The 15105-nt window shown below is 45.4% G+C and overlaps 1 protein-coding gene across 1 annotated transcript; it reads left to right on the top strand.

Moving 5' to 3' along the window:
- Positions 1 to 4205: 4205 nt before the first annotated feature.
- Positions 4206 to 13740, top strand: LOC113177889 (binder of sperm protein homolog 1-like). The gene is made up of 3 exons (XM_077792788.1): positions 4206 to 4284; positions 13078 to 13227; positions 13601 to 13740. Exons 1-3 carry the CDS (start codon positions 4206 to 4208, stop codon positions 13738 to 13740), a joined length of 369 nt encoding a protein of 122 aa, XP_077648914.1.
- Positions 13741 to 15105: the final 1365 nt, after the last annotated feature.

Below are 15105 nucleotides of genomic sequence, written 5' to 3'. Positions count from 1 at the left end.
CCTCCTTGACCAGCCCCCACTCACTGGCCCTTTACAGCGCGCTGCGTGAGTCCAGCTCGCCTACCCCAAGGGACTTTTGCTCTTGCTGTCCTCTCCACCTGGACGCTTTCCCCCTACACACTTGCAAGGCTGATGCTTCATGCCACAAAGGAGCTTGAGAGAAACCAGGAAGCCATACAGATGGACAGGCGGGAATGTTCAGGAGACGACCTGGACCAAGTCAGGGACAGCAACAGAAAATGTCTTGGGGTGGCTCAAGGTGATTATTAAGCTGGAAGGCCACTCAGGGAGCCAGACACCGTGTCTGGGACATTCAGGTGAGGACCAAGTTGTTCTTTGAGCACTGACACATTCAAACACCTGGAGGACTCTCTATCCCAAGCCATGGGTACATAGTACTGGCACCCTGCCACGGCCATCGCAGTGTGTCCTGATGGGTTTGGAGAAAACCACTCAGTCACAGGTGCAGCTTTCCCAGGTACCAAGTGACACAGAGTAAACTCCTCGTCAAGATCGAATGATACAGGCAGCAGGTCCTGGACAGCACTTTGTCAGTGGCAAAGGGGAGCCTGCAGACTTGGGGTTGACTACCACCTATGGAGGTGGCAGAGAGACAAATGTCACCCCTTCTTTAAACCCTTTACCATCTACAGCTTCATGCTTATATTCCTGTCTCATCCCAAGCCCTCATATCCACACCTTAGTTCATTCACTAACCTCAAAAGCTGTTTCTGCCTTTTCTCTCAAGATTCAAATTCAACAAACAACTTTCTGCTTAGGTCTTGAGATCCAGACAGGAAGAACACTGTACTGTTCAGAACCACCGGCCCTGGAGCGGGACAGCTCCATTTTAAGGCTTTGCCTCTTGCTCCCTTTTGACCTGAACAAAGTTACTCCATGTTCCAGGTCTCAGTCCCTCATCTGTAGAAAGGAGCTAATGATGGTGACCAGGGCTGGTGCCTGGGGATGTTAACAGGAGGGAGCCAAAGGTGCTTCAGGAGGTAGAGTGGAGCCCAGCTCCCACCCTGGACATTCACCCTAATCCCTGGGACCTGTGCTGCTGCTGGTTCCCAGGTAGAAAGGACTTTGCAAGAAGGGACTCAGGACCTGGAGATGGGGAGTGATCCCCCAGGGTCTGTAGAAGCAACGCAGTCCTGCGGGTACCTTGATCTTAGCCAGGGAGACTGCTGACCTAGAGAGCTGCAGGAGAAGGGTGAGTTACGTCAGGTAAGTGTGTCTCCGTGTGATTTGGCAGGTGCAGGACATAGATGAACACAGAAGTGTCTCCGAACACTGCCTGGCACCTGGAATGTGCTTAGTAGACACCAGTCATTACTGTTTCCACCATCACTGCTCCTGTTTGAGTCAGTCATCCTGAAGGTGTCCAGAAACACAGACCCCAGGTCCTAGGCAGGTCATGTGGCTCTGAGCAACACAGTTCATGGCTCAGAGTCTCTGTTTCTGTGACTGGTAAACCTTGGCTGAGAGTTGCCTGGATATGATCTCCAGCCCATACACGTTGCCGCGTCCGGCTAACGGGAGCCGAATCCGGCGAGGGATGGTGAGGTTAAGAAATACACAGGACACCAAGGTTCTTCATCCAGGAGGAAGCGTGCTCGCTTTATTGCCAAATTTGTTCCCCTTATATATCTTTTGTAACAGCTGCGGGAAATCACTCAAAAGCAAGGAGGGAAGAGTAATAACTGCGTCCTTGGGTTACCGCCACCGTCCCCTATCAGGAGGCTCCAAACAGGTCAAGATGTTCCCAAAGAGGCACATATGTCTGAGGCAGATAAACAGGAAACCACAAACCTGCGTCACGACCCTGTGAGCTGGCCACTTTGACATGCAGAACAAGGAACTGGGGGCTGGGCCCCAGGGGCCAGGGAAGGCCTGCTACCAGCACACCTGACCTTGAGCATGAAGCAGAAAATGTTTGGCTATCAATTTATTTTTCTATATATGAGTCTGCTGAAATCCATCCCATAGGATCGCTCCAGGAGCTAGATGATCCCGTATAGACAGAGCTCTCGGTAAGTGGGGTGGGGAGGGTGTTCAATACATAACAGTGGCTCATGTTCATTGAGCATCGCTGTGTGAGTTGATTGTTTGTGTTTGTTTAATAATTTGAGTTTGTTTAGTTATTATTTAATTCTCAGGAACTCTAAAGACATGCCTATTGCAGGAGACCCTGAGATTCACATGTAGCTGAACGAGGTTACTTACAATAGGAATAACCAGAGATAAACACAATGGTAACCATTGGAAAATTGGTCAGATAAGTTTTTCTTTCACCTAGGTCAACCAACAGCAGATGCCTTCAAATACAATGAGTTCACCCTGTGTGTTATGTAGGAAAATAAAGAGAATATTAAATGAAAGATACAAAAAAGAGAATGTACCATGACACTCTGTTTGTATGTATAGATATATCTGTGTCTAGTTTGGAACCATGTTATACTCATTGACTCCTTAGATAACTACTGGTTGTGCACCTGGTATGTGATACTCTCAGTTAACCGGGAAGGTGAAGTTCCTGCTCATCTGAGGCTGATAAAGGGTGGAGAACTCAATAGGCAATTCATCCACTCTAGTTCCCTTTTCTTCTCTTTGCCCAAATTCAGGACCCAGAAAGGCTCCATTGGCCTTACATAATTCATATAATCTGCCCTAACTCACTCCTCAAGTTTCTTAACTAAAAAGAGAAATCTTCCCTAAGGCCCCCTTTCCCACTTTCTCTAGGCTTTCTCTCCCAGATCCAATGTGGTGGCCACTAAATACATGTGGCTCTTGAGCTCTTGAAATGTGGGCTCCAAATTGTCCTGTGTTGTAAGTGGATTCTGAAGGCAAAGTACAAAGAATGTAAATTATATCAGCTTTTTAAAAAATTCCTACGTGCTAAGATGGTAATGGTTAAGATATCATGAATTCCACAAAATATATTAAAATAAATTGCACTTGTTCCTCCTTGCTTTTTAAAGACATGACTACTATAAAATTTAAAACTAGACACATGGCTCAAGTGTCATTTTAGTGGCCTTCCTTCCCCATTGTGGAGACCCTCAGAGCCCACTTTTCACACCCTCCCATGTTTCTGTACCTTCAAGAGAGTCCTTCTTGGCCCTAGATCAATCTCTCACTCTCTCTTCACAAATCCTCTTTAAGGTTCTACTCCAAGATCTCCAGAGTATGTGGGGATTGGTCAAATGGCTTTGGCCCCAGCCTGTCTGTAGGACAAGACAGTGGCTTCCTGAGGAGGGTGCTCTCCAAGTGGCTATTACCAGAAGGCAGTTTGGATGAGATCACCCTGAGGTTAACTAACAATGCCCCGAGATGAACTTGTGCATGTCCGTGAGGACATAAAATCCAGTCATGTCTATATTGATGGAGTCTCGCGGGGGTGGGGGTCAGGGGCAAGAATATTAAGGAACAGAGGCGAGGACTGGAGAAGTTTCAGCTGATTAATGAAAGACTAAAAGTCCTAGAGTTTTCTATTGAGAAGGCAAACCTGAGAGACCTGAAACTAGGTCTCCGAACTATATTATCCAATTAGTCCTAATTTTAAAATAATATTCTACCATCTGGGAATTTTTAAGAGAATTCCATAGGCCCCCTTCCTGGTTTCTTTCAGGATTTGTCACATTACCCTGGATCCCCAATAGGACCCTTGGGACCTTACCAAGGTCCCAGAGACATAACATCGTGAGTGCTCGCCGATCCCTGATGACTAGCTGCGTGGGAACCACTGGAGTCTCCTGACCGTGGCTCTGACTTGTCTCTATCGAACGCCAGTCAAGTATTTCTTTTGATGTATTTCTTACTTTTCTGGCTGATGATTAAGTTTCAGGGCAGAAAAAGAGGAAAGAGGAAGAAAAGGAGAAGGGAGGAAGAGGAGAGGTGGAAGAGGAGGAGGGAAGACAGTGGAGGGGGGAGGAATAGGAAGAGGCAGAGACGGTGGAGAGGAGGGAGATGGAGTCAGAGGTAAGTGACAAAGATGGACGAGGGAAGGAGGAGGAGGAAGAAGTGGACCAGGGAGCCCAAGGGGAGGGAGGAGGGGCTTGAGGAATAGGAGGGGCGCTGGGCGGGGACAAGGAGGAGACTGGGAAGAGAGAGGAGGGGACAAAGTGCAGACAGTGGTGGTGCTGGTTCTCAGGGCTATAAAACTCGGCGGTGAGCTGGTGTCCATCATTCCTTAGAGGAGGAACATGGCCCAGCGCCTGGGGCTCCTGCTGGTGCTGCTGTGTGTCTGCCCGCCTCACCCCCTGGACGGTGTTGCCTATGAAGGTGAGAAGCCACGACAGCGCTGGGTTGGACCTTCCCAGACTTGCACACGAGCTGCGCCACACGACCAAATGGGAGACGCCAGGAGAGTGCGAGTCACCCCGACTTCACGCACCCTGAGAAAGAAAAGGAGCTTTGTCTGTCTTTCAGGCATTTTTACCTAGGAAACATGATCCACCATTATAGACTCTAAAATAGGAATGTTCAACAAATAAAAAATGGAAATGCCAAGGGAAACCTCTGTTGGCAGCAGTTGAGTAACTTGATAAATTGTGTCCCCCTTCACCCTGGTACATTTCAAAGGCCTCAAGTGAAGGTGAAAGGAAACCAATTTTTGTGAAGTCTTTTTTATCGCTTTACCAAAGTCATGTTGCTTTTCATAAATCTAAGGGGATAACGGGACAAGGGAATTAACTTGGGGTTTGCCTCTTACCATTTGATTAGGATGATGCTTATTTGTGGAAACTTTTTTTTTTTTTATGGAATGGCCGAATCAAGAATATTATATGTATTTTTTTAAGTACTCTTTAGGACATCTTTGCATTTAAAAAATAAGTGAAACAGTGCTCATAAATGTTTTAAAAAACAAAATAAGAAAAAGGAAGGAAAATAGGAAGGGAGGGAGGGGAAAAGGGAGAGAGAGATTAAAAAGGTGCTCTCAACCTGACGTGGTTATTGCACGCCCAGCAGCTGGAGTTTCTACTTTACACCAATTGAAAATTAACACTTTTTGACTTGGTCACAGGTTTCATCTTTTTTAAGTCAGAAATCTCTTTCATACCTGCGTAAGAAAGAGAATGTGTAAGTGATAGAAGCTGGTTCAGGGGTTCCTAAAACTTCTCCACTTCCACCCTCTGTCCTCCTGAATTGTGGATGTCTTATTTTTCCCGCAAATCTCATCTCGGTGCTGTCCAGACCCCTTAGTGGTAAAGCATTTCTCAAAACAACATGTAAGAGAATAAAAGCCCCTTGGTCTTGGGCGCCTTGGCCTGTATTGTAGATGATGGCAGAGCCCGTCTGCTTTTGACCTGCAGGACTGCTGCTTGTCCAAAGCCTTCCTCTGGTCTCTCATGGCCATCTGCTTCCTCATGTTACTAGAGCCTTGTTGACTTTTATTATTATTACTTTTTTTTTTTTTTGCACAGGGTACTGGAACCAGAGGCACTTTTCCACTGAATTACATCCTCAGTCCTTTTCATTTTATATTTTGAGTAGGGGTCTTGCTAAGTTGCTTAGGGTCTCACTAAGTTGCTGAGGCTGGCTTTGAACTTGCAATCCTCCTGCCCTCAGCCTCCCAAGCTGCTGGGGTTTCAAGTGCTCCACCATGCCTGGCTTAGGCATGTTGTCTTTTGAGCCACTGAAGTTCACACTGCAAGTTTTGTGGCTGGTTGTAGTCAGTGCAGGACATAATGACCACGTCCCCACAGCAACCCTCCTAAGATAAGTAGATGCTACCTGGAGTAAGGGGAATTCTGATTTTGGAGACTACAGACCATGAGAAGCATTGTATTTTAGCCCCTTGGCAGCAATAACTTGGTAGGTTTGGGATCTGCTAGGTGCACAAGAGATTACAAGTCATAATATTTTCACTCCATTGCCGCGGCTAGCAGGAAGACAAAGGAAAGAGTCCCTGTAGGCTAGGGGCGAAATCATCTACATTCCTGGCCCAGAGAAGAGAAGTGATTGAACTGGCAAGCTCTCACAGAGGGCTCGGTTGAGTGATCTTGTTCCAGAGATGAAAATCTGCTGTGTATAAAATGTAATTTCTCTACTGTTCCAAGGTGTTAGGTTGTCTGAGGGACAACAAGAGTGGGGTCTCTGCAAGGGACCCACTGAGCAGAACCAGACCTGCTCTATGCACCCCAAATTCTGGGATTGTCATCATTTCAGGCTCCTGTGCGGTAGGACTGCTCGCCCGCAAATCATTTAATTTCTGCAAAGGTTTGTGCTAAAAAGTGAGCCTTACATCACACGAGCCTGTATTATTTTATGGAGATGAAGATGGATGATAGCTCAGAGCTGTCCCGTGTCCCCATCTGCCCAGAGCTGAGGGCTTCTCTTACCTGGATTCCACCCTGCTGGGCTCCAGACCAGCTCTTAGGAGGCTGCTTCCCCTCTGGCCTCTCCTGGTTCCAACTGAGCTTCTCATGTGACTTCAGGCAAAGTCTTGAGCCTCAGAGGGCTCTTATTTCTCACTTCTGATGTAGGAGGACAATGGCTCTTGCTGTCTTCCAGAGCTACTGGGAAATTAGTTTCTGCCACTAGTATGTTGCTATTATCGCTATTACTGTGTGACAGCTACTATTACTATTTAAAAGGCAGGATATGTATTGAGATTTAGTACAGGTTGAAATCCCTTACCCAGAATGCTTGGGGTGTGGGATGTTTCACTTTTCATATTTTGGAATATTTGCATATGCATAATGAGATATTTTTGGGATGGGAACCAAGTGCAAACATGAATTTCACTTATGTTTCATATACACTTTACCCAATAGCCTAAAGGTTATTTTCCTCCACATTTTTAATGATTTTGCACACACACACAGTTGAATGGTGTGGGATTTTCCATTTGCAGCATCATGTAGATATTCAAAAGTTTTGAATTTTGGATTATTTCAGATCTTGGATTTTCAGGCTAGGCACGCTCAACCAGTGGTTAATCTTCACAGAGTGAGTCTGTCTACTTTAGATTTCTTATATACAGGACATCATGCAGTACTTGCCTTCTGTAGCTGGCCTCTTGCACTTGGCGTAATGTCCTCCTGAATTTGACAGCTAAATGGCAGGACTTCCTATTCCTATTCTAAAATCCCCTTTTACATATATGCCACGTTTGAAAAAAAATCTTTCATCCACTGATGAAACCCAGGTTTATTCCATATCTAGACTATGGTGAGTACCACCACGTGGGAGTGCAGATACCATGTCAAGGTCCTACCTTTTATTGCTTGGGATATATTTCCAGTGTGGGATTTCTGCACCATCCAATGGCCTAGTTGAGGAGCCTCCAAACTATTTTTCAACAGTGGCTGCATCATTTACATTACCATGCTGTGAGGGCACGTGAGGGCACTTGAGGGCATGGGGACACTTGGCCATTATGATTAGGTCTGTGTCTTTGTTGTTTTCCTTTAAAAAAAATTAAAACATTTGTGTCTTTGAAAAGTCCTTGTGCTATTTACCTTCCTCGGGAATCCACCCTTGCCTTAAGCACTCAACAGTCTTGACTCAGGTGACTTTGGAGAGTTGGGTGGAGTATTTCTGCTTGCCTCCCACATTTGAGCCTCAGCTTGAGAATGAACTCTTGAAAACTGTTGTCCTGGGGTGTGAGATAAGGTCATCTGCGATTTCTACAGCTTGTGCTTGAAGTTGGCTGAAGGGAGCATCTATAAACAGGAACACATTATTTGGGCTGGTTGTTGTGATAGGTGGTGTGGGTCTCTTGGGAGCAGGGGGTTGTGTTGGTCAGCTTTCCATTATGATAGCAAATACCTGAGGAAATCCGCTGATAATGAGAAAAGGTTCCTTGGGGCTCACAGGGAGGCTTCGGTCCATGTGCTGTGGCCCCTTCCTTTGGGCCTGCAGCGAGGCGGCCGGATGAGAACCGAGGGTGGAACTCAGCCACTTGCCTCATGGCCAGAAAGTGAGAAAGAGACAAAGGCAGGGGCTGGAGTCCCACTGTCCCCTGGGAGGACACATACCCCATGACCTCTTACTGGGCCTCCCAATGGCACCAAGCTGGGGACCAAGCTTTTAATCCAGGGGCCTCTATGGGACACTCCAGAGCTCCACTGCGGCAGTACTACGCACCCTATTGTACCTGTGACCTGAATCCTCACCTCCAGGAGGCCCGGGATGGAGTGGTGTCCCCCACTAGCCAAAGTCACATCTGTCCAAACCTGCGAAAGTGACCGTGTTTAGAATCAGGGTCTTTGCAGATGTTGTTAGTTAGAACGGAGTCAGATGGATAAGGGTGGTCCCCAACCTAGTGACCAGTGTCCTTACAAGAAGAGAACGCAAAGGCCGCAGAGGCACACCCTGGGAAGACAGCCCGCGAAGACAGGTGGCCCATGTTCTTCTAGGGGAAGCGGCGTCCTGGCGCCACCCGCTGGACCATCTCGGGTCGCAGTAGCTATTTCATGTGTGGATTTCCCCTTCCTTGGCTAGACTCCCCTGTTGGTGAAGGAGCGTTCGGCCAGCTCCAGAAGATGTTCAGGACCCAGAGCTACAACTCCCCTGGACCCCTCCCTGCGTCCACCTCTGGGCTCCCAGCGTCCACCCCACCCCATCCCAGTCCTACCTCCACAACAGCCATGCCATGTTTAAAGAGCATGAATTAGATCACCGCCGACACCTCAAAAAGCTCCTGTGAACCCCATGACAATTAGAATCCAATCAAGGTCTACAAATCTCGGTGCTTCATCCAAAGCATCTCTGCGTCCACCTGCCTCAGATGGGTGGGATGTAAATTAGGCTCTGTTCCACATCTATTGAATCTGAATTTTTAAGAGACTTACTACTGAATCTGAGTCAATTCATTCATATTTGTAAAATATAATTCTAGGAAAAGGAAAATTAGAAACCCCTACAATCATACCACTAAAAATAAGCACTCTTGAATTTTGGTGAACACCTTCAAAAGTATTATCTTTTTTTTTTCTGGACTGAATATTGGTGAAAAATTTCTGTTTCTTTCATTTTAAATGATAGCTTTAGTAAAATAGCTATTTTTTTCAAAATTGTGTCTTTCAGATGACTCTCCACCACCTGAAGGTAAGTTGATCATAGTTTTAAAGTTTCTTTTTAAATTTTGCAATAAAACGTGAAGTCATGGAATATTTATTTTCCTGGAAAGAAATCATATTTTTCAAGAAAACTAATTTTTATTTCCTTATATATAAGTTAAAGTATGTTTCATTTTAAAAATATTTGAGGAAAAAGAAGAGAGAAATTATAATTTTATTACCAATACTTTTGAGTGAGTAAATAGTTCATTACATACAACTTCAAAATGTGATTTTCTTTTTTGTAAAAATTGAGTTTTATGGGACATCATGAAATAGGGACAGCCCTTTCTCGTTGAAAAATAAGGTACACATGTTTCCATATCTACTGCTTATGTGTTCAACTTTGTTGAGGCCAGAACATCATAAAGCTCATTTACTTAAAATTATCTAAGTGATAGATTTTTTAAGTTGATCCCTATTTTTGAGCTAACATTAGCCATGCGAATAAGCATTCTGAACCAGAAAAGCACAGGGCTATCTATTGCAATACTCTTTAGCATTATTGGGGTGGGGCTATAATATATGTGATAGTTAAGAAAGAAATAATCTATAAGCCTGCATAAAATAACAGGCAAAATTATTTTATAATCACATACTTTGAAAACCCTAGAAACACTAGTTTTATTAAGAAAATTATTAGGAGAATTATTAAGAGAATTTATTAGTTTTATTAAGAGACTCTGGCTCTATGACTGGTTATAAAAAACATGCAACAATCAATAGTGTTTCTCTATAATGATAAGAACCAAATATTGGGCTGGGGATGTGGCTCAAGCAGTAGCGCGCTCGCCTGGCATGCGTGCGGCCCGGGTTCGATCCTCAGCACCACATACCAACAAAGATGTTGTGTCCGCCGAGAACTAAAAAAAATAAATAAATATTAAAAATTCTCTCTCTCTCTCTCTCTCTCTCTCTCTCTCTCTCTCTCTCCTCTCTCACTCTCTCTTTAAAAAAAAAAGAACCAAATATTAATGAAAAAAGTATAAATCTACTTTATATCAATAATGAAAATATTTTAGAATTAAGTCAAGAAAGGGTTAGGATTCATATAAAGCAAATGATAAAGTCATCAAAACATATAAAACTAGTTCTAAGAAATAGAAAATTATGTCATATTCTTGTACGGAAGACGAAATCCAGTAATAACATCACCTCAAATGAGCATTTTTATTTGATTCCATTTTATATGACAGCCTCTTTAAAGTCTATTAAAAGTAAAATAAATTTCACTTTAAATTTTGTTTCTCAGATTCTACAATTCAATTTCCAGAAGTAGAGGGTAAGTCAATAAGAAAACTTTCACTATCAGAATTTTTTCTTTTCAATTTTCAAAAATTGGGCGAATCTGTTATGTTCTTCTGGGGAACAATTCTGTTCCTCTCCTTTTATAAAATGTCATATTAATACCTTGTTAACAGATAAATAGATGTCACCCTGAACTTGGGCCACCCCTAAATGTTTATTCTCTTTCATTTCTGCCTGATAGAGAATATCAGACTTTAAAATTTATATAGAAAGAAATCCAATAATGAGAATACTATGAGCAGAAATAACACTGGCGTAGAGAAACATTTTTCCCACTGGGTATTGAGCATAATGTAAATACTGCAATATAAAAAGTATAGCTCCCACCTGCAAGGAGTCAAATAATGGTATCAATCGTGGGCAGTGGTGTTCTATGATGCTTGCTGGCTCCAGAAAGCACCTATTTCCCTACCACACTGTTCTACCCCCCTCCCATGACCTGTAGCCTGCATCCCAGGATATGTTAGGATTTAAACATAAGTGTTTAAATGTACAGAAGGTTTATTTCATCCTCCATCTGTCGTGTTTAAATATCTGCTTGGAGAAAAAAAAAAGGGTTGCATTCACCTTTTGAATCCTATACAAAACTAAATTCTTCATTAATCAAACTTCAAATGTAAAAGAAACAAAATCTTTTTTTTTTTAGAAGAAAATGTAGGAAAACATAGGTATGACCCAAGGACTGGGACGGCTTTTAAGGAGAGACAGCTCATGTGACGCACAGACAGACATTGCTGAGGTGCCTTCACTCTGCACGCTGCTGAAAGGCGGGAGAAAGAGCACGTGGGTGGGAAAGAGGAGAGGCTATTGTCCCTGGAGGAAACTGTACCCGTCTCTGTTGGACTTCAGAGATGCTCTTCTAATGGCCTTGCTGTGTGGACTTTTATTATACAGGGGGAAGGGCTTCAGTGCCTAGGGATTTAGGTATGTAGAATGTTTCCTGCAGTATTTACGGTGGAGAAAGAGTCTGCTCCTGGGGAATACTGAGTGCATTGTGGTGAAAACCTCATCACAGAGCATGAAGTTAGAGCTATACACATGAATCTGACCAAACTGCCCTGTGAAGAGACCACAGTGAAGTCCACCATTGCACATCCATGCAAAATGAATTTTAAAGAACTATAAATAAGTAGAAGGAGACCAGTCAAGTAGAGGGGAGGGCAGAGGGGAGGGAGGGAGGGGGAAGTACTGGGGACCAAAATGGAGCAAATGACTCTCCATGCTTGTATGACTATGTCAGAATGAACCCCGATATTATGTATGAATGTAGTGCACCAATAAAAGAAGAAGTTAATCATGCTACCAAAGGGTGCAGAGAAAAACAGATTCCTACAATGTGTTGTTGGAAACTTAAGTTATGGGTGTAAAATATGATTCATTTCAAAGGATAGTAAATTGGGCTGGGGATGTGGCTCAAATGGTAGCGCGCTCGCCTGGCATGCGTGTGGCCTGGGTTCGATCCTCAGCACCACATACAAACAAAGATGTTGTGTCTGCCGATAACTAAAAAATAAATATTAAAAAAATTCTCTCTCTCTCTCTCTCTCTCTCTCTCTCTCTCTCTCTCTCTCTCTCTCCCCCTCTAAAAAAAAAGGATAGTAAAAATCCATCTGTATGTGTTGCATTGGTATATATAGGTTATATGGTTTTACACACATACACATATGTGGTGTGTGGGTTTATAGGTAATGCAGTTTTTATTAGTGCATTATAATTATATGTAGAAGTGGGATTCGTGATATATTCATACATGCACATAGCGTAGTTTGGTCAATTTCATTTCCAAATATCTCCTCTCCCCTCCTCCCCTCCCCATCAATTATTTACCTCCTTCAGTGTCCGGGGGGCGGGGGGGAGTTGTTTCAGCATTCCCACAGATGCCAGAATCCGAAAATGCTCAAAGCCCTTACATAAAAAGATGCGGTATTTACATATAACCATAAAGCTTTTGCAGTCTTCCCATATGAGTTAAATCATCTCCAGAATATTTAAAATACCAAATGCCATGTTATATCGTTGTTACACTGTGTTTTTAAGGAATAGTGATAAGGAAAGTCTGTGCATGTGCAGTGTAGACACAATTTTTGTTTTCCTGAAAATATTGGACCTGGGCCTGGTTTAATCCACATGTGTGGATCCCAGGGATGTGGTAGGGAAGGAACAGAAGAAGTTGAAGAAAAAAGATACCCTGTGTGTGGAGACCTGCTTGGTAGGTAAATGCCTGCATTTATGTTTCTAGCTTAGGGCAGGCTTCGGGGTCTAGAGCCAATGCTAAGCAAGACTGAGTTTACAGCCAGGTGCCTGGGCATGCGTGTAATCCCAGTGACCAGGGAGGCTGAGGCAGGAGGCTGAGGCAAGAGATGCAAGTTCAAATGTAGCCTCAGCAATTTATCGAGGCTGTAAGCAACTCAGTGAGACCCTGTCTCTAAATTAAAAATATAAAAAGAGTTGGGGATGTGGCTTAGTGGTTAAGTGCCCCTGGGTTCAATCCCTGGTACCAAAAAAAAAAAAAAAAAAAAAAAGAAGAAGAAGAAAGAAAAAGACTGTGTTTACAGACTGTGCACCCTCTGGGGAATAACTAAGTTATTCTATACATTATTGCATGGTCCAACCACCTTCCACAGAGCTGTGGCCGTGGCCCTGACCCCAGGAGGAGGTCTCTTCACTTCCTAACCCCCATTAACGCTCCCAGAGAGATGAGGCACTTTGTTTTCTCTAGATGGTGAATGTGTCTTTCCATTTTGGTATAAAAATAAACTATTCTACGACTGCATCAAGTACGGTATGAGGCACAAGTGGTGCTCCCTGAACAAGACCTTCGAGGGCCACTGGAAGTACTGCTCCGAGACAGGTGAGCGGGTGCCTCCAGCCATGTCAGGGCTTCAGGGAGGGCCCGGGAAAGTTCTGGAACAGAGCCCAGACCCCATTCAGCTGTGAAAACAAAGGGAGCGCAGTTCCTGACAGTGTGAAAATCTCGTGGCACTAGAGACGTGTCAGGAGTCCTCCAACCAGGCGCTCGCGGAAAGAAGCTGGAACCTCAAAGCAGTGTGGGGTGCAGCCCCCCAGGTCTTTCCTCCTATGCAGTTGGTGCAACAGGGCAGAGTGGGAAGTGAGTGTGTGTGTGTGTGAGTGTATGATGGTGTGTGTGTGTGTGTGTGTGAGCGTGTCAGAGTCTGAGAGTGTGTGCGCGTGTGTTTCCTCCTCCGACACCTCTCTCTCCGCAGACTTCGCGCCCTGCGTGTTTCCCTTCTGGTACGAGCGTTTGATCTACTGGGAGTGCACCGATGATGGCGATGACTTTGGGAGAAAATGGTGTTCGCTGACCAAGAATTACAACAAGGACCAGGCCTGGAAATACTGCTGACCCTGGTGAGATTCACCGGAAGAGGAGGCCGGAGCTCAATCTTTCTCATTGGAAATAACTTACAGATTGACTGGGAGAGGGGGATGTGGGATCCTCTTTAAAAGATTCTTTTTTTCCTGGGATGTGAATTGTAGGTGATCTGATTATAAATTACTCCGTGTTTTAATTATGAATTATGGGGTTTTCATAGGGAGATCTGTGTTCTATCTTCAGCACTTTGGCTTGCTGAGTAAAATTAGGCCCTTAAGAAAATAATAAATGCCTGGACTCCGGGTGGTGACGATGGGTCCTGTGGGTTCCCCCGTTGCCCTACTGGGCCCCTCCAGAGGCCGATGATCATGGGAGGTAATGCTTGTGCGGGGGCCAGGGGGACAGAGGGAACCTCTGTAACTTGCACTCTGTTTTTCTGGGGACTTAAAACAGCTCTTAAAAAATGGGGTCTATTAAAAACACAAAGTGAGGTCAGGTTCTAGGAATGCCCCTGGCCCCTGCGGCTGCTCCTGGTCCACTATAACTTACATTCAGCCCAAGTCAGCACCTCCCTGGCCCTTCCCTCCCAGCGCCATTTGTGCCTGACGAGGAAACCAGGGCCTGTGGACACAGCCGTCCACCCGAGGGAGTGTCAGCAGACCCCAACGCCCACCCAAGCCACAGAGGGAGCAGTGGGGCTGGGACCACGAGAGCCTCCCTGGACAGCCAAGAGAGGCTCTACCGTCTGGCAGATGTCACTCCACGTTGAAAAAGAGAAACAGCTCAGGGGAATCAGCAGTGGATCTCCGGTGAAGAGGCCCCTGGACAGGGAAGCTGTTCCTGGAGGCCTGTGGGTGGCGGCACTCTACCTGTCTCCTGCTTCACTCAGAGCCCAGGGTGAACCTGGACCACCACGGGCTGGGTCCCCAGGGTAACAGGGGAGCTGCCGGAGCCCCGCCAGGAGTGCCAGCAAGGAGATACGCTGGGCTGGAGGGTTGACAGGTGGCAAGCCCCAGATTCCAGACCCCTCCTTTGGAAGCCAAATGGCCATCTTCATGTCCAGCCAGACAAGCCAGTTGGCTGCTCTCCCCAGCAGGCAGAGACTCCCGTTCAGCTCCTAAAGGGAAAGTCGAGGAGAAAGCAGAGCCATGGCTCATCCTGCTGCAGGTGGACAGTCCCACATGGGGCCTGGGCGCTCAGGTTTCTGTTGCTATGACAAAATACCTGAGGGAAGTCACCTCGAAGGAGGAAAACTTTACTATGGCCCCCTGCTTGGCCCACGGTCCATGGGCTCCTTTGCTTAAGGGCCTGTGGCAGGGAGCCCGGGTGGGGCAAAGCTGGCACCTCAGGCAGCCCGGAAGCAGAGTGACACCAGGCCAGGCCCTAAACCACCCT

Source organism: Urocitellus parryii, chromosome 15 (assembly GCF_045843805.1).
Source record: "Urocitellus parryii isolate mUroPar1 chromosome 15, mUroPar1.hap1, whole genome shotgun sequence".
Classification (NCBI taxonomy): Eukaryota; Metazoa; Chordata; class Mammalia; order Rodentia; family Sciuridae; genus Urocitellus; species Urocitellus parryii.
This window is presented reverse-complemented; position numbering and strand designations above follow the sequence as displayed.

Excerpts from the sequence above, each read along its gene's own strand:
- LOC113177889 (XM_077792788.1), top strand. The coding sequence starts at position 4,206 with ATGGCCCAGCGCCTGGGGCTCCTGCTGGTGCTGCTGTGTGTCTGCCCG. Across the intron at positions 4,285-13,077 it reads GGACGGTGTTGCCTATGAAG|GCACTTTGTTTTCTCTAGAT; the intron begins GTGAGAAGCCAC and ends CAGAGAGATGAG. Across the intron at positions 13,228-13,600 it reads GAAGTACTGCTCCGAGACAG|ACTTCGCGCCCTGCGTGTTT; the intron begins GTGAGCGGGTGC and ends CTCTCTCCGCAG.